Below are 23,413 nucleotides of genomic sequence, written 5' to 3'. Positions count from 1 at the left end.
AAAAATATTCAGTTATTAGCCAGGATTAAGCAACTTGAATACTGTTATTATTGCTCTCATTCTGAAACATTGTTAAAAAACCTTATTGAAGCAAAAATCTCTTTTAATACATCTACTACAGAAGCCGCATCCTCTTATCTCTTAAAAAGTAGTGCCCGTTACTATGGAGGCCAGAATAAAATGGGAAAACTACTTGCAAAGTATTGAAAGATTCATCATGAACGTACTAAAAGAGAATCCATACGTAACAATGTAGGCTGTTCGCTATTTAAAGATAATGATATCCTAAATGAATTTGTTTCATTTTACAAAAATGTGTATACACCAGAGCACCAACCAACTTCAGCTGCAAATTCCTCTTTCTTCCAATCGATAAATTCTCCTCCCCCATATGATACTGATTTTACCTCGATAGAATCGGACATCACTTTATCTGAGATTAAACATGCTGTATCCGTACTGAAAAGAGGAAAAGCACCTGGTCCTGATGGATTTACTATTGAATTTTATGCTCACTTCGCGTCCTTATTACTTCCCCATCTTTTATTACTTTATAAGTCTTTTGTTAAGTATGGTTCCTCTTAAGGATCTTTTCAAGAAGCCGTGATTTGTTTAATTCCCAAAGAGAACAAAGATCCTGCTTTTTGTAAAAATTATCACCCAATCTCCCTAGTTGATTTAGATTATAAGATTTTTGCAAAGATTCTTGCTCTCCGTATTGATCCCATTTTGCCTAACCTTATTGATCCAAAACAATCGGGATTTATCAAAGGTTTATTGTCTTCAGATAACTCCGGAGTCTTCTTTAAGAGTTTAAGTAAGGCCTCTTCTCTCGACTATCCCATTGCTGCAATAGCATTGGATGCTAAAAAAGCATTTGATAGGATCGGTTGGGATTTTATGTTTCACACACTAATATGGATTGGGTTCCCTACTAAACTGATTTCTCTTATTTCTTTACTTTATTCTGGCCTTGATGCCTCTATTTTTGTTAATGGGAAAACCTCTGAATATTTCCTCTTTTCAGAGGTTTTCATCAAGGATGCCCTTTATCTCCTCTTCTATTTATAATTGCATTAGAACCCTCCTTAACAAAAATTTGGTTAGATAATAGAATTACCGGTTTTAATCTTGACACTATTCATGTTAAAATGTCTGTTTATGCTGATGACATCCTTCTACTTCTCTTCCAGCCTTTCTTTCTCAAGTTGATACTTTTTCTCAATTATCTGGATATCGCCTTAACTCGGATAAATGTGAGGTTCTCCCATTAAATGTTCTCTGTCTGAAACAGGATTTTATCTCTACTGGCTTCTCCAGGAAAACCTCTAAAATAAAATACTTAGGTGTATGGTTCTCTCCAACTATCCCAGAAACCTTAAAAGAGAACTTTGATAATCTTACTAAAACTCCATTGACAGATCGCATTCACTTTTCCTTTCCTGGTGGGGACGCCTGGATTCTATTAGGGTGATGCTTTCTCTGTTAATTCTCTACCTTCTCTCTATGATTCCAGTACATATCCCTGGTTTTTACTTAAAAAAAATTGATTCTCTGTTAAATACATTCCTTTGGAAAAATAAAACTCCTCGAATAGCTCTCAACGCTCTTAAAGCTGACAAAAACTCTGGTGGTCTCAAATTTCCTGATTTTAAATCATATCATTATGCTTTCTCTCTAAGACAATCCTCCCGTTGGCTTTCTCCTGATGAATGTGTTCATCCTCCTCTTTGGTTGAATATTGAAAAACACTTTATAGCTTCTTTTCATTTGAATGAATCTCTTACTTTTACAAATACTATTTCTTCTTTTCGCTCTCAAGTTATCTCCCATACACGCAAAATAATAATACCATTTCTTTCGTCCTCATATCTTTCATCTTCCTCGTTAGATCAGCAACCTATCTGGAATAATCACCTATTACGTATCAAAGGCAGTACTATTTATTGGAAATCTTGGAGACTCAAAGGTTTACTTTGGATTTCACAATTAGTATATAATATTACTCCGCTATCCTTCTCAGAACATCAATTGACATTTTCTTTACCCTCTTCATGTAAATGTCAATATGACTCAGTCCTTCCTCCTCTCTTACAGTACCTTCTTTACTTACCGCCTAGCCCCAATATCCCTACCAGATGCTCCAACCTTTTTCCTTTACTATCTACTAATACATCAACTTCCTCATCATATAGAAATTTGTTTTTCTCTTCTGATAGGGCCAAGGGGAAGGCTGAATTGGCTTGGGAAAAGAATCTTGCAGAATATTGGTCTATCCCATTTTGGGATAAATTATGGTTAAAGATTTATAAGACATCAAGAGCAGCGAATATTTCTCAGACTCTTTTTTTTATTTACAAATGCCTTCTTCTCACCCCATCGAAGTTAGCCACTTTTTCTGCAGACTCTTCTTCATCCTGTTGGTCATGCAAATGCTTCAGCTGATATAAAACATATGCTCTTTGAATGCCCCTCCCTCTCCCGTTTTTGGTTTCTAGTTTTGTCCCAAATTAATAACATTTTCAATTCCCAAAGCTCTTTTTCCCTATCTAACACCTTTTTAGGCTCCTTATCACCTTCCTGGTCACACCCAACTCCCAACCCCTCATTAATTGACTTGTTATTAGCAATAGCCCTTCATTTAATACCTTCCAATAGGAAACAAGCTGACAAAGTTACTTTCAGAGCTTGGTGGAATGCTGTTTGTTTTCATCATAGACTGCACACAAGCAATGTATCTTCTATATCCTTATCCATTAAAAGAGATCTTTTATGGCTCCGTTTATCCACTTACCTAACTGATATAGCTTCACATTCCGTCACTATAGTTAATACTCCAGATGAAGTCTGAAAAACTCCATAAATCTTTTGTTGTCTTTTTAACTTAGTTCTAGATGAATATTTTGATACTACTCCTTTTTCTTTTCAGTATTGTATTTTATAAACTTATGATTACAGTATATTTACTAACTTTCTTGTTTATGAAATAGGGATTCAGGTTCGTATGTTAAATATTGGACGTATTTGTTAGCATGAGCTGAAAGCCATTTTGTTTTTCTGGCAGCCATCTTGTTTGCCATGTGCTGCCACATGCTCTGTCCTCCCTCAGTGTTGACTGCTCTTGTAATCTGCCCAGAAATAAACTATATTCAGCATCTTCCACCTTCGCACATCCTCAGTTGAGCTTGCAGCTGTCCTTGTAACTGTTCCTAGTATGTAAATGTCAGGATGTGTTTGCCAAAAACAGCCACTGTTAGTTCCTCCCACTTTGTTGAGCAAGCAGATCTTGTATGCCCATATTAGTCATTTTGCATGCTTACATGTGCCAGGACCTCCTCTTGGTCTTATGCTGACTTTGTAAGCCTAAGCATATATAAGGCCCCAGTTTTCTGTAATCCTTAGACTGTCTCATTCATTTGCTAAGGCTCCTGTGTGACGTAGTCTCCCTCGTCTGCGGTTTAATAAATATGTATTTTATATTTTAGTTTCTGTGCCAATTCCTTCTTTGTTGGTTTAAAAGGAACAAGTATCAGTGGGACCCATGGATAAGGTTTTCTGTTTTCTTCACGAATAGTACTTCTACTCTTACTGTTTTTAAAAATAATATTGTAATGGATTTTTTTATTTTCCTTCCCCCGCTCTCCTCCCTCCCTCTCTTTCCCTTTCCTTTTATCACTATTAGGTTTTAATTTGTTTTAAATCTATAATATTTTTATATTGTTATTTCTCCTATATGATGTTACTTCCTCTGTATACTACAATTTTTTCTTTCAATAAACTTTAAACGTTAAAAAAAAAACAATTTTAAACCACAAAAGCCGCACATAGACCCAAAAGGACAAGTTATAAAACATCCATATGCAACAATGTCCTATCAGGTATCATTAGAGATCATATTTCATGATTTATACAATACCAGTATTTAAAGTATTGTCCAGAGCCACGTAAATAAAACTAGAAAGAGGATATGACCAAATGAATCACCTTATCTCAAAGGATTATCTTTATCCTATGTATTTAACTGCTGCATACATATTTATTAAAACAAGTGAAATGAGTGCTCAGTGTAGTGTGAACACAAAGGGGCAGACTTACAAGCCTCTTGCGCCACCCGTATGTCACGTTTCTCAAGTTACAAATGACGCAAAAGTGGCGCAAGAGGCTTGTAAATAACCCCCATAGTTTGTGCAAAGGCGCAAAAAAGAGGGTGTCACATTAAAATCAAAAGAATGGCGAAAAAAAACCCGTAACCTGTGAGGATTCTGTAGTACTAAAGAAAATAGTCCCAGAAATATACAAACAGATTTCCTCACATTGAAGTCATTAAATTAAAGTCTCTCAGTCCAAGGTTGTCGAAGGGTCAACTTCATGACAAAGGCAAAATTAGATTGAGTACATTCAATCAGAGATGCTGCATACAAGGGAGACTACAATTAGGCCCAATTATTCCATTAATCAGTCTATTCATTCATATCATCGTTATTTGTTTTTTTGTATCGCTTTGTTCGCGATAAGTTGTCAGGGTATGCTCAGACGTGAGTCCCTTGCTCACTTTGCCACTGGATTCAAGCAAGCCTGGCTGAAGACGGCTGTAATGCCAGAAACCGGTCCTAGGTAGCTTGTTTCCGGTCCAGGGAAGGAATGGCTTGGCAGTTCGGGCTGGACTGTTCCCATGAGGCACAGGGTCAGACTGATTTGCATATGGCCATGTCTGAACTGGGGTGGCAGAGTGGGCTAAAGAACGGTGATGGATTAAACCCAGATCTGTTGACTGGGTGTGAGTGTTTGATTGGTTCAGATGCTCCGTCCATCACCACCCCCTTTTGTACCGCTTTGGTCATCTCCAAATGGCATTACTTTGACATCCAGATGTTGCCTCACGAGAGCAGTGAGGAGCTCAATTACTAGTATAAAGAAAATGGGGGAAAGAGTGCAACCTTGATGGGAATTAAGGCATAAAGGTTTAGTCTATATTTTGATTCCATTATCTAGAACACTGGATTTTTATAGTTTGTCCCCATTCAAGTGATCATTTGTACGCCCAGTTCTGTACCCCCAAGCACCTAATGTAACAACAATCAAGCATCCACAGACAGAATGGCCATGGGGATTTCGCTCCAAATGGCTTGCTCAATGAAATGTAACACTTGCTTAATATTATCTACAGCTTGTCTGCCAGGGGCCACTCTTGATTGATCAGGATAAATTAAAGAGGGCTAGTGAGGCATAAGTCTGTTCACCAATATTTTTGTGAATATTTGTTGTATCTGAATTCAGAAGCACTATGAGCCTGTATGTATTGCATCTATTTGAAAATGTACTTGTTGTGTAAATTTAGGTTACATTTTCCTCAGTGATAGTGGGTATTATTTCTTGTGTCTAGAAAGAAGAGCTCAAAGTCTCTATGAGATGCAGAAAGAGTTGCTGCTAAAGTATTTATAAGCTGTTGTTCAGCCCACCTGGCCCAGGTGCTTAGTTCTGATGGATGTATGAGATTGCCTTCATAGTCTCCTCAGGTGGCATCAATTCCTCTAACGCTTTGTGATTAACTTCGATTAGGAAGGGGAGACTGGCCACTCCAACAAAAGCATCCACCTTGGTCGACTCAACGTTTCCTTTGAGTAAATAGTTGAGAAAAACTCATTAGAGCTGTCCTTTTGCCCTCATCCACAGTAATTGGAGTATCTCCTCTCCTCGCAGTATCGGGATTCTTCTATCAATCAATCAAGCAGGGATTTGTGAAGCGCGCTACTCATCCGTGAGGGTCTCATGGCCTTGGGGGAGAGGGGGCAGGGGGGCCAGGTCCTGAGGCTCTTCCTGAAAGTGTGCAGCGTGGGGGAGCATTGGATGTTGGACGGGAGCTCGTTCCACGTCTTAACCGCAATGTAGGAGTAGGTTCTTCTGCCCCCTCTGCGGATGCACAGGTTTCCGTGAAGGTGAGGTCGGCGGAGCAAAGGTTTCTCTTGCCTCCAAGTTTGCCAGAATCTCCTGCCAGGACTGCATCAGTCTTATTTGCCTTGTCACAAATGTTTTGTTTCAGACATACAATCGCCTGCTTAGATTTTTCTATGGCTGGAAGACTGATTTAATCCATCAATGTTGTCATTTTCCATAGGAAGCTCAAGGACTCTTCTGTGCAGTTCCTTTGCTGAACAGAACTCTGCCTTCAGTGTTTCCTGATATATTCCGAAGATTTTTCTTTGGGATGCTCTCTCAGGTATACACTGGCCACGTACAACAGTCTTAAATACAACCCAAGGAACTCTCATGGGAACATTTCCCCATTGTCATTATCCTCAATGTAACAGGTAATAGTATCTCATGGGTATTGGGGGATAAGTCTGTGAATAGTGCTTTAAAAAATTTGCAACCTCTTCTCCCCTGTGTGGGTAACTTATTCTCTCCCTCACTAGCATCATCCATAATTGTATTATGTGTAATTGAGCATGAAATATTCAACATCCGACGCCTGCCCCAGGCCAAGTTGATCCTATAGAAGACCTTTGAACGTGTGAGAAAAATGTGAACTTTGCAGAGTTTGGGTGTTTTTCTGTCCATTTGGCAAAATGCCCTATCTCTTGCATTTCTAGCTGCAGTGTCTGAGACATAGCCGCTTCTGTGTATAAACCATGGGAGCGCCTATATACTTGTGCCTCCGTTACCAAGTCACCAATCCACAACAATTCAACTGGATCCCAGTCTTTGATCTTGTTTATCACCTCTCACAGGAAAGCTTCCTGACTGGAGTTCGGGACACATATCTACATTTAAAATGTAAATCTATGTCAGTACATCTTCAGTCCTCGTAGAGGAACCAGCACTCTTTTACTACTTTAATTTCCTGATAACATGTGTGTAATCCTATCATGACATCCCCTTTTTTTTGTTTGTGCAACTGCAACATTTGAGGTTATTTTTCATGAACTTGATATCTGCTGATCTCAGGTAAGTTTCCTGATAGAACACCACCTTGGAGAGTACATCCTTAGTTTTCCTCCAAATGTTGTGCCTCTTGACTGGGGAGTTCAATCCTTGTACATTCCAGCCAGGGCTGGCTCTAGGCATGTGCAAGCTGTGCACCTGCACAGGGCCACCAAACCCCAGGGGCCACCACGCCAATATATATCCTTAATATATTAATCCTCTGAGGATGGATACATATTTGCGTGGTGGCCCCTGGCAGGGATTTGGCGGCCTCTGGCTCGGTTCCACTTCTAAACTCCCTGACCCCCTCCCCTCTTTACTGGCCTGCGCGCTCCGCCCCGCCCGGACCCCCTCTTCCGGGCCCCCTACCTACGCTCCCTGCCCAGGGCCACCATGAGCCTAGAGCCGGCCCTGTTCCAGCATAAACCTTTCACCATGATTCCATTATTCTATGGGTCATTTGTGAGACCCTACTAGCTCTCTAAACTGGATATTATCAGTAGGGCTTAGCCATGTCAACACACCTCACATCCACATCCACCAAACCTTAATCCTGCCCTTGCCCACCAACCTAAATTGGATCTGTGTCCTTCACAATTTCGCTGTTATAGGCATGTATTATTTAGAGTATTTTGAAAAACATCTTGGAAGAGATCATTGTACTGGTCTATGTTATGTTATGTTAAATTAAATTTATTAAGCGCACGTACGCCCGTAGGCTTCATGGCGCTGTAGGAAGACTGGCAAAAACATAACATGTAACAGAAAGAAACAGAGTTAACTAAGGGTAAGCTTGCTTAAAGAGCCAAGTTTTAAAAGCCTGTCTAAATGCCAACAGGTCTTCATGAAGCCTTAACGTCAGTGGCAGAGAGTTCCACAGGGAGGAGGCCAAGAAGTGAAAAGATCCGCCTCCCTGGCGTTGTTTCCTGATCCGAGGCACCACTAACAAGTTCTTTTGACCTGAGCGGAGAGCACAAGAGGGGGTGTAACTGACAAGCAGACTGCTAATGAATCCAGGGCCCTTACCTTGTAGAGCCCTGAAGATAATGCATCCCGCTTTAAATGCTGCTCTCTGCGCTACTGGCAGCCAGTGGAGACTGGCCAGTCCCGGCCTGATGAACTGCCACTTGGGAATCTTACAAATCAACCTGGCCGCTTGGTTCTGAACCAGTTGAAGTCTCTTGAGCTGCCCCGCTGGAAGACCCAAATACAAGCTATTGGAATAGTCCAGGTGGGACAGCACAAGAGCAATGATGACCTGAATCAGAGCAGGGTGGGTTAATAGGTAGGCGATCTTCTTGATCTTACGAAGTTGGAAGAAACTTGCAGATACCACGGTCCCTACCTGACTTTTAAGCGAAAGATCTTCGTTAAAAGTGATTCCTAGGCTTTTTACTGTTTGGGACTTAGCTGGCGGGTTTCCCATTTCTGGAGGCCAAAAATGTGGCCCCCAGTACAGTTCACTCTTCCCAGGCAAAATCAATTCAGTTTTGCCTGGGTTGAGTTTCAGGTGATTTAGGCCCATCCATCTTTGAATGTGGACCATGGCCTCCCGAAATTCGGTGGCCGCACCAGGGGAGTCCAAACGGAAGATCAGTTGCAGATCATCTGCGTAGTTAAAAATTAAGGCTCTAAACTTTTTTAATGAAAACAGCAGGGGTCGTAAGTACAAATTAAATAAAAGTGGGGACAAGGACGAGCCCTGAGGGACTCCGCATTCGTTTTTAATTTTGGGGGCTGTAAAGGTTCCTAATCTCACTGCCTGGGTACGTTCCGAGATATGATGTTAAGAGTATTCCATTTACAAGCTTCCCTCATGATTGGATTCTTAAGTGGTGATGAGCCTATTTTCACGATGATGTCTCTCGTCCGAGCCCACGGAGCAACTCTGGGACCGGCCACGTTATCGCCTTATGTGATGGGAACTTCAAAGGTCTGGTCTTCTTTTAAAAAGAAGCAGCAATGTTATGCTTTTCTTTCCTTCTTCCTCCTAGCTCCTACCTGTGCACAGTGACTGGTGTTTAGGGGGTTCTCTCATTGACCTCATCACGGATCCCTATTAAATGCAGTCTCCCAGCATGTGCCGAAATTATCTATCATCTTATTTACGCTGGGCTTGGCAAGAGCACCGCAGCATATGAAGCAATGGGGCTGCAGGCAACACTCACAACGACTGATGTCTCTTCAGGACACCAAGCGAGCCAGGGGACATTGCAGCCATCTAGTTACTGCAGCCCGGCCTCGCTTTTTATTGTGCATTCTCTTGGCAGGCAAGATGGCCACACAAAGCCAATGAGCTCTCCAAGTGCTCCTGACCCATCCTCCTCTAATGCACTGGACCGTTGCCCCACTAGGGCTTCAAACACATCTCGCCTGCAAGCGTCCTCTTCTCCCTGTATTCATCTAATCTGAAGTTAAGGCTCTCTTCTGTTACCAATCTCGAAAATGTGTGTGTAATTAGCTTGAGGACATGGTGGAACCTGCAAATCCTCATAAGAATCAAAATCTGAGGCACATGGTTGAATATTAAGATTGGCAGAGCACCGCTCAGCCATTAGAACAGGTAAAACACAGGCTCCATTAGTTAAACATTTTGATGAAAGGAATCATAAACCTGATGATTTTAAATGGCGCATTTTGGAAAAAATCATGACACCAGATAACAAAGGAGGTTGTAAAATACGAAAGAAAAGGGAAGTCTTTTGTATGTTTACGTTGGACACCTTTAAAAAGGGTCTAAACAGTGAAATTCCCTGGAAAAATGCGACCGTGTAGATTCTCATGATTATTCTAAAGGATGCATTTTTGCTTTTATTTTCAGTTACTTTCCTTTTTAGTTTCATCAGTGGTTAGCTCCCCTAGATCCTGTCAGAATATGACATTGTCTGTTCTATCCATCTGTACTCTTGAGTTTAGTTTTTATTTAGGACTTATTATTTATAATTTTTAATTAGTACTTAGTTTATTTAGGAAAATATTATCCCAATTATCGTGTTCTTTTGATCATGCTATACACGTAGACAATCAACAATAACACAACTATCCATAGCATTAACAACACTTGTGGTTTCATGTCCTCGTTATTCTCGATGATTTATATTCTGTAATGACTTATCTGTGATCTTGAAGGACCGCTCCTTAATAACTAGGATACTGGCCATTTTAAGAATTATGTTACGGCCTTTAAATGGGAAAAGCCACGTCCCTTTTCTTTTTTGCCTACACTGCCTTGACGGACAGCGCCAGGTATCTTGAGAATGACAGAGTCCTCTCTCTGTCCCACCGATTGTGGTGTAGGATCGGTGTTGGTGGCATCTCGAGCAACATTTTCGTTGTAATTTTTATGTGCCCCCCGTTTCCGTATTATAATCGTTGACTGCATAATAGTCACATCAGGGCCACAAGAATCCCCGCCCCACAATGCCCAAACCCGCAAATAACACAAAGACACAAGTGTTAGGTTTGGGAAAAATTGCTGCAGGTTTATTACATACAACATATGTAATGACGGTGGGTTAACTTACGGGCGATCCTAGGGCAGGCCGCATTCTCGCCACCTGCCCGCCTGTTGAGCCAAACAACACAGTGGCGAACCACCCAACTGTTGCACAATTACCATAATTATACTGACACGCCCATTTGCTGGGCGTGACTAGGCAAACCCCCGGTTGCACAGGCCCACAACCGCCCGAAGGACTACTGGGGCGCCGACACGAATTCCTGCACCTCCCATGAGGTTACAGGTTAGGCTCTGAGGTTATGCTCTGGCACCCCTATGTGCCCGCTGACGTCCAGCGTTTGCACCTCTCTTCTTCCGGATCGCCCAGTAACTCCGCCACAGCCCGTGCGGTGGTTCCCGCTGCCGCACGGTCCACCCCCACCACTGCTACTGCTCTTTACCTGCAACCTTAACTAGAATTGCTTCCTTCAGATAGAGGAGGAACAGGGCAACGCCCATAGGCGTGGGATGACACCATCCGCCACCATAAACCAGGGGACCCTATCCACCTTGAAGAGACCAAGGCCCCTGTCATGACCTTACAAGCCAGAAGGAAAGAAAGGCCCCTTCTGCCACTAATCTGCAGGTCCCCCCGGGTCCTTTCACCAAATCAGAGAAACTAAAGGGGATCGGAGGGCCCCACTACTGAAAGCCCTTTGTATCATGAAATAGGCTGTCCAGCACATGCCGCTGGGACGCCAACATATCCCATCCCACTGAGCGTCAGAAAACTGCGCCAAGGTGAAGTCACAGCTACAGCTGAACGCCGTCTTCTACACAATCTAGTAGAAAATATGCTTACTGAAACGCCGTCTTCTGCACAATCTAGCAGAAAGTGTGCTTACATGACGCTTGTGCTGCTAACCTCAATAGAGGACCGGGGGATTGGAGGGCACACGACATACTATAGAGCTTGGGCGAGACCCCGGTATGCAAAATACAGGGTCCACAGGCAATTACAGCCGGCATCCCCTTCCCTCTTGGGTTTTTGGCTGGAAGCGGCTTCAGCCATGATACCGTTAAGTTAGCTAGTCTGTAAGCCAACTTACGACCACCTCCCGGGGACAGCTGCGCCTGCAACCGAGAGCTCCCTAAGCTCCTGACCTGCGCAGGGACATTCCTGGAGAAATACAAGCCCCTCCGACACCAATAGGCATAACCACCCGGGAACAATCCCTCTACCTCAAAAGTGAAGACTATCCCAGGCAAGAGACCAGGTGATTGGGAGGGCCCCCCTGCAGAGAATCCCTCCCTAGTATGCAAGCGCTGTCACAAAAATTCAAATCAAACTGCAAGATTACGCTTGAGCAACTAATCCCCCAAAGGATACAGAAGTCTATTGCAGTGCCCAAATGCATATATTGGTATAACTAGCGACGTGGTCTTAAAAGTGAAAAACAGAAAACCACGGGGGCAGCCGAGAACACATGCCCCCCCTAGTTAATACATGCCCCCCAGTCCAGCCTGTCGGCTGCAAGTCTATCCTACCACGGGGATAGCTTGTCCTTAAGGTTAACTAGGACCCCCCCAAAGGGATAGAGAACTGACACCGGGGGGTGAAGGGGGGGGGCACTGGGTAAGATACCAGATAGAATATTCTCAAAAGTCTTCTAGGGGCCCACCCCAAAGGATTATTGGCAGTCCGGGCTCGGGCTGTGGTAGCCACAGTTGTTCGACTTATACCTGATTTGAGTGTTACACTGAAGGCTGCAGACCGCGGGTGGGCTGCCAGCGGGTACCCGAGCCTAGGATGAAAGATAGACAGCAGGACCAATGGAAGGGGGTAAATGACTATTGACGTATGACCTTCCCTACTCATGGTGTCCCGACATAGAACAGCGACGTCCGGAGCGGCAAAGAGGCCTCCCCAACGGGGCAGAGCTCTGAAGTACTCCAGAAGGCTCCTCCCAGCCGCCCCGGACGTGCATCACTTACCAGCCTCCACCAACCAGGGGAGACTGCCTCGGGTGAGGAAACGCTGAGACATGCGGTGGCGGGACAGCCCTCCGTGACTAGGGGCCCGCCCTCCTTATGGCCACTGCGTGGCCTCGGGCAGGTGCATTTCACGCTTTTTTTTAGGTTTTATTGTTGAATGAAATGCAGCTTTGACTGCAAAATTCATAAGAATAATTGGAGCAAAAGGTTTTTCGGTCTTCTTTAACGTCATCAAGATAATTGCAATATTTTTGCAGATCTTTTAGAAAGATTCCTTGTGACGATACTGTCCTTATCACATTAAGAAACATTGTAGCTTTTTAACGCGAGAGTGATGGCGGCCATGTGAGCTCCGTGTCATGTGACCTTTTGCACTATGCTATTTAACCAACTACTGTGGGATGGGAGGTTGATTCTTTCCTCCCACCCGTGACGTAAGACGCCTGGAGGCTATCCTCTGCCCAGCGTTTAGTAACTCGCATGAAACGAATATCGAAGGTAAGCTCTTTATCACTGGGCTTCTAGATTCAGGACTAGTCGATTACGTTGTAGTTATAGACTTTACAGAGACAGCAGCACTTTATTCTTGTGGCGTTCTTCTCTTTTTTAGATCTACATATCCAGTCTTTTTATTTGATGTCCCTAAATACACTGCCGTTTCCGGGCATTTTAATAGGATCCAGCACACGAGTTACCTTCCGTTCGTAACAAGTTTTTAAGGTAAATAAGGTGATGTTGAGCAGCTGCAGGTTCTAGCGCTATTCATATCGTTATTATCCTTAACAAAAATGTTTTTGTATTTGTTGTATTTTTGCCAGGTCGCTCGGTGCTAAGAGTGATCAGGAAGGCTCTCCCTACGACAGAAATATCATTCTGTTGTCTAAAAGTTATGCCCTAGTTTTTAGTAACAATTCCCTCCTACCAGTCTATCTTTGATTCGTTAGGATTATACCTTAGGAATAGGTTACAGGTTATTATTTCTCTTTAGGGTGCACTGACCTGATATCGAATAGTCTGTCTCTTGGGTTGTGACGGGATATATAAACCCCGTTGCTTAGAGGTATGTTACCTCGTTTGTTTTATAATCCTAAGCCTTACAGATTTTCTCACCCATACCTTTGACAATGGCAGAACTTTATCCATACTTAGTTGGAGAACACGGCATTTGGGATACACATATGGCCTCACTATATATTGTTGTATGACCTGCGCTTTATCCTTCCTTCTCTCTATATATCCGGTATTAGGCCCTCCTTCTCTTTTTTCTCTATCTGTCCTCTTCTCTTTTCCCCCACCCCGGCCACCCCCTAAACCCCCCTCTTCCGCCCCCCACCCCCACCGGTTTCTCTTCCCTTTCCGACCCCTCTCCCCTACCCGCCCTCTCCTACTTTCTTTCCTTTCCATATACTGGATGGTAAAATGCACTAGAATTAGGGGTATTTTTGAGACATCCTCACACTAATGAAATAAGGTATGCCTCCTATGAATACACATCTCTGTAGGATAGTATTACATTGGATTGTATCTGACCCATACATTATACACCAACCGTTTCCGCCCATTTTAAGAATATCAACACCATACCAAACATTGGATCTTCAGTATTTGAGTAAGGAATTATATTTTTCATTTTATATATATATATATATATATATATATATATATATATATATATATAGATATAGATATATATATATAAAGATATATATATATATATATATATATATAGATAGATAGATAATGGGCCTGCATTAGCACTATAGGGTGACAAATGAAATATGCCATCATTAACCATCACTTTAAGCTCCAGTCATTATTGAAGACATGTTAATTGGGATGTGTACGGGGCATTTCTCCTCCCTCCCCCCCCCGCTCTTTTAGTTTAGTTACTCTATAGTCCACTTTGGACTTAGATAGTCCTCCCGCTTTGGGAGTATCCTTGCTAATATGGAAACTTGAACTTAATAGAGGTGAAACAAGTTATAAAGAGTTGTAACTAGGGTGTATAGATTGGTGATATTATGTTTTAGAAATTTATTATGTTAAAGGTTTGTTTGTCTTAATTATGTATATTGATATCGTATTTTTGTATTTTTTATATGTCTATTCAGATAATTCGTGGCTCCTGAAGAAGGCGTTGGACACGCCGAAACGCACGTCGAGTTTTATTGCCACTTGTTAACTAAAGATAAAGACTGTCTGTTTGATTCAGTAATTTGTAATGAATTTTAATTTTAAATTATTGTTTAATTGTGTATTGTTAATTTTGTTCTTTCTTAATAATGATTGTCATGGTTTTATATATGATTATTAAAATGAACATGTCCTTTTTAAACTAGTTACTTTGTTTTGTTTCACTTGCCTCACTTGTTTCCATTATCAATTGCCTAGGAAGTTATGCACATACATGGTTGAATAATGTCATTGAGAAAAATACAGTGGATAAGCAAATGCAGGAAATAATGTGTTAGAACCTATAATGTGCCATTAATATCATAGTAGCATCCTGGTACTTGTATTCTGCGCCAAAAATAAGTCAAGAAACTGAGGTCACTCTATGGCTTTATGAAATGTAACCCAAACTGCTGGCATTAGTTGTCGATCCTGGAAATTAAAAATAAGCAGATAAATCTAATTTAGAATGACTGTCAAAATATAAGAAACTGTTTTAAAAAGTTCTCAGGCTGGCAGCATGAGGTGCTCAACACTGTTCCTACCATGTGAAAACAAAGAGTTCACAGTAATCAGTGGCTATACGTCATCCGATATCTTAAAGTTGTCATCCAAAGTTACTCGAAGAACAGTGTGACCATTTTTGGTGCAATTAATAGATTTTCTTGATTTATTTCCAGAACACGGCCTAGTAATAAGCCTTCTAGACCCCCTGAAAACAAGGACTCTGTCAATGGGCCCACCCCAGACAGAACGCCATACAGACTGCAGCCACCCAGCAACCCATTGAGCATTACTTGAGTGAGAATCCTTTTAGGTAGCAATCAATCCAGCTTTAAGGCTCTTTCCATCGATCAAATAAAGATCATTGTCTCCTCCATCAAAACTGGATCGGCACTAGATCCCTGTCAATCAATCAATCACAGCATTTATATAGCGCGCTACTCACCCAGAGGGTCTCAAGGTGCTTGGGGAAGGGGGGTCCGCTACTGCTCTAACAGCCAGGTCTTGAGCTGCTTCCTGAAGGCGAGGTGGTCTTGGGTCAGGCGGAGGTGGGTCGGGAGGGAGTTCCACGTCTTGGCGGCGAGGTAGGAGAAGGATCTTCCTCCTGAGGTGGCTCTTCGGATGCGGGGGACGGCGGCGAGGGCGTGGTTGGTTGATCGAAGCTGGCGTGTGGGAGTGTAGAAGTTGAGGCGGCTGTTGAGGTATCCTGGGCCTTGGTTGTGTAGGGCTTTGTGTGCGTGGGTGAGGAGTCGGAACGTGATTCTCTTGTTGACCGGGAGCCAGTGCAGGTCTCTCAGGTGTCCGGAGATGTGGCTGTGTCGGGGGATGTCCAGGATGAGTCTTGCTGAGGCGTTCTGGATTCGCTGGAGTCTCTTCTGGAGTCTGGCAGTGGTTCCGGCGTAGAGGGAGTTGCCGTAGTCCAGTCGGCTGGTGACGAGGGCCTGGGTAACCGTCTTCCTGGTCTCGGTGGGGATCCACCGGAAGATCTTACGTAGCATGCGCAGGATGTTGAAGCATGACGAGGAGACGGCGTTGACTTGTCTGGTCATGGAGAGGGAGGAGTCCAGGATGAAGCCCAGGTTGCGTGCGTGGTCTGTTGGTTTGGGTGCGCTGCCCAGGGCGGGGGGCCACCAGGAGTCATCCCAGGCGGAGGGCGGGGATCCCAGGATGAGGACTTCCGTCTTGTCTGAGTTCAGTTTCAGGCGGCTGTTCTTCATCCACTCGGCTACGTCTTTCATCCCCTCGTGTAGGCTGGCGGGGTCGTTGGTGAGGGAGAGGATCAGCTGGGTGTCGTCGGCGTAAGAGATGATGTTGAGGTTGTGTTGGCGTGCGATGGCCGCAAGGGGGCTCATGTAGACATTGAAGAGGGTGGGGGTGAGCGAGGAGCCTTGAGGAACGCCGCAGATGACTTCGGTGGCTTCTGATCTGAACGGGAGGAGGCGGACTCTCTGAGTCCTTCCGGCGAGGAAGGAGATGATCCATTCTAGTGCCTTCTCTTGGATTTCGACGTTGCTGAGGCGCTGCTCTAGGGTGCGGTGGCAGACAGTGTCGAAAGCAGCGGAAAGGTCCAGGAGGATGAGGGCCGCTGTTTCCCCGTTGTCGAGCAGGGCTCGGATGTCATCAGTGGCAGCGATGAGGGCGGTCTCGGTGCTGTGGTTGGCCCGGAAGCCGGACTGCGAGTGGTCGAGGAATCCATTAGTCTCGAGGAAGGCGGCCAGCTGCTTGTTGACGGTCTTCTCGATGACTTTGGCCGGAAACGGGAGGAGCGAGATGGGGCGGTAGTTTTTTAGTTCGGTGGGGTCCGCTGATTGTTTCTTCAGTAGAGCGCTGAGTTCGGCATGCTTCCAGCTCTCCGGGAAGGTCGCTGTGTCGAAGGAGGTGTTGATGATGTCCCGCAGGTGGGGCGCGATGACGGAGTCTGCCTTGTTGAAGACGTGGTGAGGGCAGGGGTCGGTTGGAGATCCAGAGTGGATGGAGTTCATCGTGCGTAGGGTTTCCTCGGTGTTGATCGGGGTCCAGGCGCGGAGGATAGTGGTGGGGGGTGCAGGTGCTGTCCTGGGGAGCATTGGCTCTGTGCTGAAGCTGTTGTGTATGTCCGCGATCTTGTTGTGGAAGTAGGAGGCGAGGGAGTTGCAGAGGTCTTGTGATGGGATGATGTAGTTGTTTCCGGCGCTGGGGTTGGAGAGCGCTGTCCATTCTCAGTTCTCCCACCGGTCATGAACTCACTCATCCCGGTCATCACTTTAGTTGGCAATTCTATACTCGCCTCTGGGATTTTCCCGGATTCCTTAAAGAACACGTTGGTGAAACCCCTGTTGAAGAAAGCAAGACTGGATAAGGCAGAATTAAAGAATTATAGGCCCATTGCAAGCCTCCCTTTTTTAGCTAAAGTGATCGAAAAAGCCATGAATCAACAACTTGTTGAGCATGTAGAGAAACACCTTCTACTGGACGATTCACAATTCGGTTTCCAAAGATATCATGGTACTGAAACCGTCTTAATTAAAGCGGCAGACGACATCAGGGCAATTCGTGACCAGGCAGGGACAGCAGTACTTATTTTGTTGGACTTATCGGCGGCCTTCGACACGGTAGACCATAAGATCTTGGTCGACCGTGTCGGAAAGATGGGCATTCACCATACTGCGAGAGCTCTGCTCACATCCTTCCTTGCCGATTTAACACAGGCTGTCACCCTGGGGCCATACCAATCGGCCAAACTGTCATTACCGTGTGGGGTTCCTCAAGGCTCATCCCTAAGTCTGACACTATTTAATATCTATGTGTCGGACCTTGCTAATGTCATCAAAGCATATGGGATGAGCCTAACCTCCTACGCTGATGACACACAATTGGTTCTGGCCATTAAAGGCGACGGACACGAGGTGGCAGAGCGCTTCCAACGCGGAATGCTAGCAATCGGAGAGTGGATGGCATCGAACTGCCTTAAACTCAACTCCGAAAAAACAGAGGTGCTCATCTTTGGAACCCTGTTACCAGACTGGTCTGCAACCTGGTGGCCATCAGCCTTCGGAACCCCTCCTAGCCCAGCCCTTAAGGTCAGGAACCTGGGAGTGACTTTTGATGCGGATCTCAACTTCATGGCACATGCGAATAGAGTAGTGGCAACAGCCCATCACAAATTAAGACTGATTAGAAAAATCATCCCATTTCTGCCAGAGGTAGCTGCTAAAACATTGATCAGCTCTTTAGTGTTATCATCCCTTGACTATTGTAATGGCCTATTTTTAAATGCCCAGGTTAGGGTAACCAATAAGCTTCAGACAATCCAGAACGCAGCAGCACGTCTGCTTTCTGGAACACCCAAGTTTTCGCCCATATCAGACACCATCAAGACATATCACTGGCTGACGATCCGTAATCGGATCAAATTTAAATCACTTTGCATAGTATACAAGACACTTCATGACCAAGGACCACATTATTTTAAAGACCAGCTGATACCCTACAGACCTGCCAGACAGCTTCGATCCGCCACTCTCAACCAACTTGTGGTTCCACGGTCAAAAACAGTTCCATGGGGTGATCGCCGCTTTTTAGTCGCGGCACCCAAATTATGGAACACCCTGCCGCAGCATATCAGGACAAGCCCCTCACTTCTCCAGTTTCGCAAAAGACTGAAGACCTGGCTTTTTAATCAGTATTATGGACAATTAACCTCAGGATCCGTTTTATCGAGAGACAATTAGGTGAATAATCTAGTGCCGAGACGCCTACGGGTATTCGTTCGCGCTTAATAAGTTGCAAAATAAGTAAATAAATAAATCCTGTTGACATATCACAGGGATAGATAATGGAAACAAAAGCCCTCTTTCATCATGGAAAGGCACACTCAAAAAGCAGGGATATATTTTCAATATTTATTTGAAAATCAAACCCTAGCCGAGTGCATACAATGTGAATAGTAACTATATAAAAACAAACAATATAGAGGCAATGATACTTATCGGGAGGTGAATACCGTCCTCTCGTCTTCCTAAGCTAATCGTAGGACCAAAAAAGGCTTACCTTGAGTTTTAAAGATGGTCCACACCTGCCACCTCTACTGAATAATAGAACCAATGGTAAACCAAGTAGCAGCATTTACTATTCTCATCCACATTGGCAGGCAGGTAGAAAAGCTGTTAAGTAAAGGCTGGGTGTGCTTTTCTGTAGCCTTCAGCGACAGAAGGTAATTACAGCTCTGAATGTATCTTCTGTCTCGAGTCTCTGGTACATAATTATTCTCTATTTTATTACACTCTGTAATTGAAAAGTCGGGCTACAATTGGTTGAGGCAGTGCACCAGGTGGGGGCAGGTGAAACGGCCCCCTGTGGGCCCTTTTAACAGAGAAAAATCTGCAGACATTGTCCCGGAGTACTGCCTGGGAAAGACAGTTTTCAAAATAAATTGTAGCACTAGGTCCATCCTCACAGTCTGGCACCCACACTATTCCCACATTGTTGCACCTCGAGCACCCCTCTCCATCCTTCACCATGAGTAGAAGCAATGGCAATTCTTTCTGCAGCCTCCTCAGTTGTTTCTGCAACTCTTGGAATGATGGGCGCAACGTGGCAAGTGGCAGCATTTTGCTGTCCACTCTGTTTGCAAGCTTTCTGTGGTCTGCCCTCAAGAAGTTAATATCTAGTTCACTGACTTTATTTGTGCGTCAAGAGACAGCTTTGCATCTTGGATGGCACGCAGGATGGTGTCAAACCTACTGATGTGTGTATCCAGTGTGGGCACCATGTGACTCAGCACTGTATCCTGCTGCTGCAATGGGTCTTGCCCTCCCATGGACGGCTCGGCCTGTGGGCATGTGTGCTGCTTAGTCTTGCCCATTGTGACCTAGGATGGTTGGGCAGGGGGTTGGATGGAACAGAAGCACATGCACATGAGCCCTGGGTGCTGCTCCGCAAAAGGGTGGCTCACAATACAACAGTTCACAGGACCTCTGGTACCAAAGTGGCACGAGTATATTATGCAATACTTTTAGGGTGCCCCCCTGAGGTGTGCTGCGGGGCAGGGCCTTCACTCACGGCTGTCTGGCAATCAGTGCCAGCTCAGAGGCACATCATCATTGGGAGTCCGCTCCATCACTGGTCATGTGATATATTGGTCAGGTATTGATCAACATATCATGCTTGAGGAATAAGGAACATACACATTTTGACTCAGGCATCCCCTCCACTTAAATGTAGATAATGCATAATGGGTACAGGCAACGTGCCAGAGACCGTCAGGCATTAATTTATTGTGGTGAATTGAGGAACTGGTTTTCACTTGCACAATTACACTCACTGTTATTTTTAAAGGTTTTATTCCAAGACAATTATTTTGCTTAGATAAATGAAGGAGTGGAATTGCAGAAATCAGTAATATTATAGCTAATTTGAAAGCACAAAATATAAACATAAGGAGCAGACAATTTATTATATGGACTAATCTTTAAGCATCATAGGTTTTGCCATAATCAGGGTTTCATATTTCATGTGAGTCAGTTCCATTCATAGGTGTTTCCACTTGTGGGCAATGAAGATAAGTTATGTCTCTGCAGGTAGAAATGTTGTGAGGCAGAACAGGTGAGGATGTTACTCCTCAGTCTGGATCTATGACGCTCTGTTGTCTGGAATGTCTTGGTGATCCTGTTCTCTGCAATGGAGAGAACTGTGTACAATATTACATACTCTCTAAACTGTGAAAATCAAGCTTGTGATTCTAATGTCAGGAGGGAAAAATAACCTTACAGTTATCCTACACTTTAATTTTAAAGGCTAGAGGTCTTATGTGTTTCCTAAGTTTCGGCTATTCAAAGGAACATATGAACTAAAAGAGTACTATCAAACATGCAATAAAGGTAATGCAGATTATTACACAATGATGCAAGTGCATCAGCTACTTCAAATGAACAATGGCATTAACAAGGAACTGAACCAGCACATAGTATGGTGTTGGTCCTTAAATCACAGACAGCATACAATATATGGCAGGAGAGATTTGATGACTATCTGTTTGTAGCAATAACTCATCTTAGATCCAAAGTGAAATGGATGTAAAAGGTTTTGGACTCTTTGGCTGCACGCCACCTGAGGCTTGTCTGTTTGAAAGAAGTGAGTTTGTATGTCTGTGGTAAAGGCAACACAGACCTGCCAAAGGACCCAGGATTGAGAGGTGGGCCTAGCGCCATATCCGCAGAGATAAGAGGGGCAGTAGGAAGACAGCTGTGAACTGTGGTGAGCAGAAAGAGCCTCCTCCAAGGATACAGGTCCACGCTGGAGAAAGGCTTTCATGTTATTGCCACCCGAGGCAGAGATACATGTCCTGACCACTAGAAGCAAGGGCGTGGATTGCACTGGAACAGGAGATGACACTGAATTAGCTGTCCCTTGTGAGGTGTGCTGTTGCCTAGTTGTATGGGCTGGTCTGAGCCTCTATCCTCTACTAAGGCTGGGAGGGCAGTACTAGAAACGAGCTTTAGGCTATTTCTCAAATGAAGTTCTGAGCTCCAGTGCCACAGTACACACAGAACCAGCTGATGTGTGAGTTCCTCTCTGTGAGGGGAGCTTTCAGTTAATGCCTTCAAGACTTGTGTTATGTTCCAGAGAGCCTGACCTGCACAGCATATTGAGAGTTAATGGCACCAAGCTGACTAGCCCACCGGATTCGTTTGTTGTCTTTTTAAAAGGTTGAAAACCTTAGAAGGGCTGCCACTACTTTACACTACTACCACAGCATGCCCATGGCTGGAACCGTACTGCAAATACACGCACTATGGTCAGACTATAAGTAACACACAATTACTTGGCTGGACTGTTTTGTACCGAATAGATAAAGAGCTTTTGATCGTTTCAAGGTTTCCTATTTCATGTCCAGTGGGTTGATCCACCAGCCTGTAGGAGGGGAGTCTTCCTTGTTCGTTGTTAAATAATAAAGTTTATGAGCATATACATCTGACTAAACACATGTACAGGACACAATACCGTTCTGTTCACAACATTCGAATAGGTGAAAGAGCAGGTACCTTCAGGGCATCCTTGTTTGCAAAGCAGGTGGTCCCTCCAAGGCACATAGGTAGCCAGATGTCGAAGAACTGTGCAGCCAAATGGCTCAGTGGCAGGAAACTCACATGAATCTCCCTTTCTTGCAAGCCTGAATATGTGCTGAACATGTTCGCCAACCATGTGATCTACAGGTGCAAAGAAAATGAGAGAGGCAAATTGAGTAGCTTAAGATTTTGCAGGATCAAAATATCAAGAATGTCAAAAGTGTCCTTCAGCTGGAGTAATAAGAGGTCACTAAGCACTGTCAGCAGCAGTGATTTGGAATGGTGAGTGTCTTCTTCTCCCTGTCATTTCCCTATCTCTCCCTCTCAGTTGCAATTACACTCTGAACATAGAAAACCAAACAGAAAAGAGACAAAGACACAGAAAAGCTAACCGGAAGAAAGGAAACAAATAGGATTAGCAAGAGTTGAACATAATCGATGTTTGGACAGGATTGTGTCCTGTATGTTATACAGCCGTGTTACCCAGCTTTCATTTATCACAACTTTTTGATTTTTGACCCTGGCGCCACTCATGTTAAGGCCTGTCCCTGTCCACCATGCAAGCTCTCATTGGCTGACAGTAGACTATCCCCCCGTTCCGGAGTGGCAGCAGTGTATGCTGATTTGATAATCCATAACTAGACCTTTTTAGGTTTTACCTGCACAGCACTTGCGCTGTGCTTGAGAAATCTATTGTTTATCTAAACTCAAAAGGGATTTACATCTCGCCTCCTCTCTTTCCTGGCTTCTCATTGGTTCCTCTGTATGCCACTTACCTTTCCTCCATTTCCATTGGCTGTAGCATATTTTCCTGCATTTATCAATGATTATTTCTTGACTGCTTCTCTTATCAGTTTCCCAGCATAGAAATACTGTGAACATCTGCTTTGGTGGAAATATATTTTCATAAACTTTTGCCTTTTACTAATACAGCATATTTTTATTACAATTTATCACTCAGAAAGATTAAATGATTTTCATAGAATCCCAGAATGTTACAGGGCGCCACCGAGACTCGAACTGGCATCCCCAGCTCTAGAGTCAGCAGCTCTGGCCACTGTGCCACATCATCTCCACTCCCGTGCTGTCAGGGAGCTCTTTCCTTCTCCCATTCGATGATTGATGAAAACACCTTTTTATTAATTTCATAGGTGAAGTCGATCTATTACTAATGCTTGTAATGTGTGTCACTGAGGTGGAGGCCAGCCGTTCCACCCATTTAAAGCTCCACTTCTCAACGCTTACCCCGTCCCTTGCACTAACATCCTGAGTGTGTGTTATGCATGTGGCCTGTGTGGTACATGCATGGTGATTGAGGGTACTACAGTAGGGG

General features: G+C 44.1%; 1 protein-coding gene across 1 annotated transcript in view; it reads right to left on the bottom strand.

The window, feature by feature from the left end:
• Positions 1-22,221, bottom strand: part of LOC147666349 (long-chain-fatty-acid--CoA ligase ACSBG2-like) — a gene marked incomplete at its 5' end in the record, with an annotated part of 191,942 nt that extends 169,721 nt beyond the window's left edge. The window contains one exon of the mRNA XM_086949102.1: positions 22,057-22,221. Within this exon, the coding sequence (XP_086805228.1) occupies positions 22,057-22,221 (165 nt within the window). The remainder of the gene's footprint in view (positions 1-22,056) is intronic.
• Positions 22,222-23,413: the final 1,192 nt, after the last annotated feature.

Source organism: Lissotriton vulgaris, unplaced genomic scaffold (genome assembly GCF_964263255.1).
Source record: "Lissotriton vulgaris unplaced genomic scaffold, aLisVul1.2 SCAFFOLD_832, whole genome shotgun sequence".
Lineage (NCBI taxonomy): Eukaryota > Metazoa > Chordata > Amphibia > Caudata > Salamandridae > Lissotriton > Lissotriton vulgaris.
The sequence above is the reverse complement of the archived record's forward strand: the minus strand, read 5'-3'. Positions and strand labels throughout refer to the sequence as shown.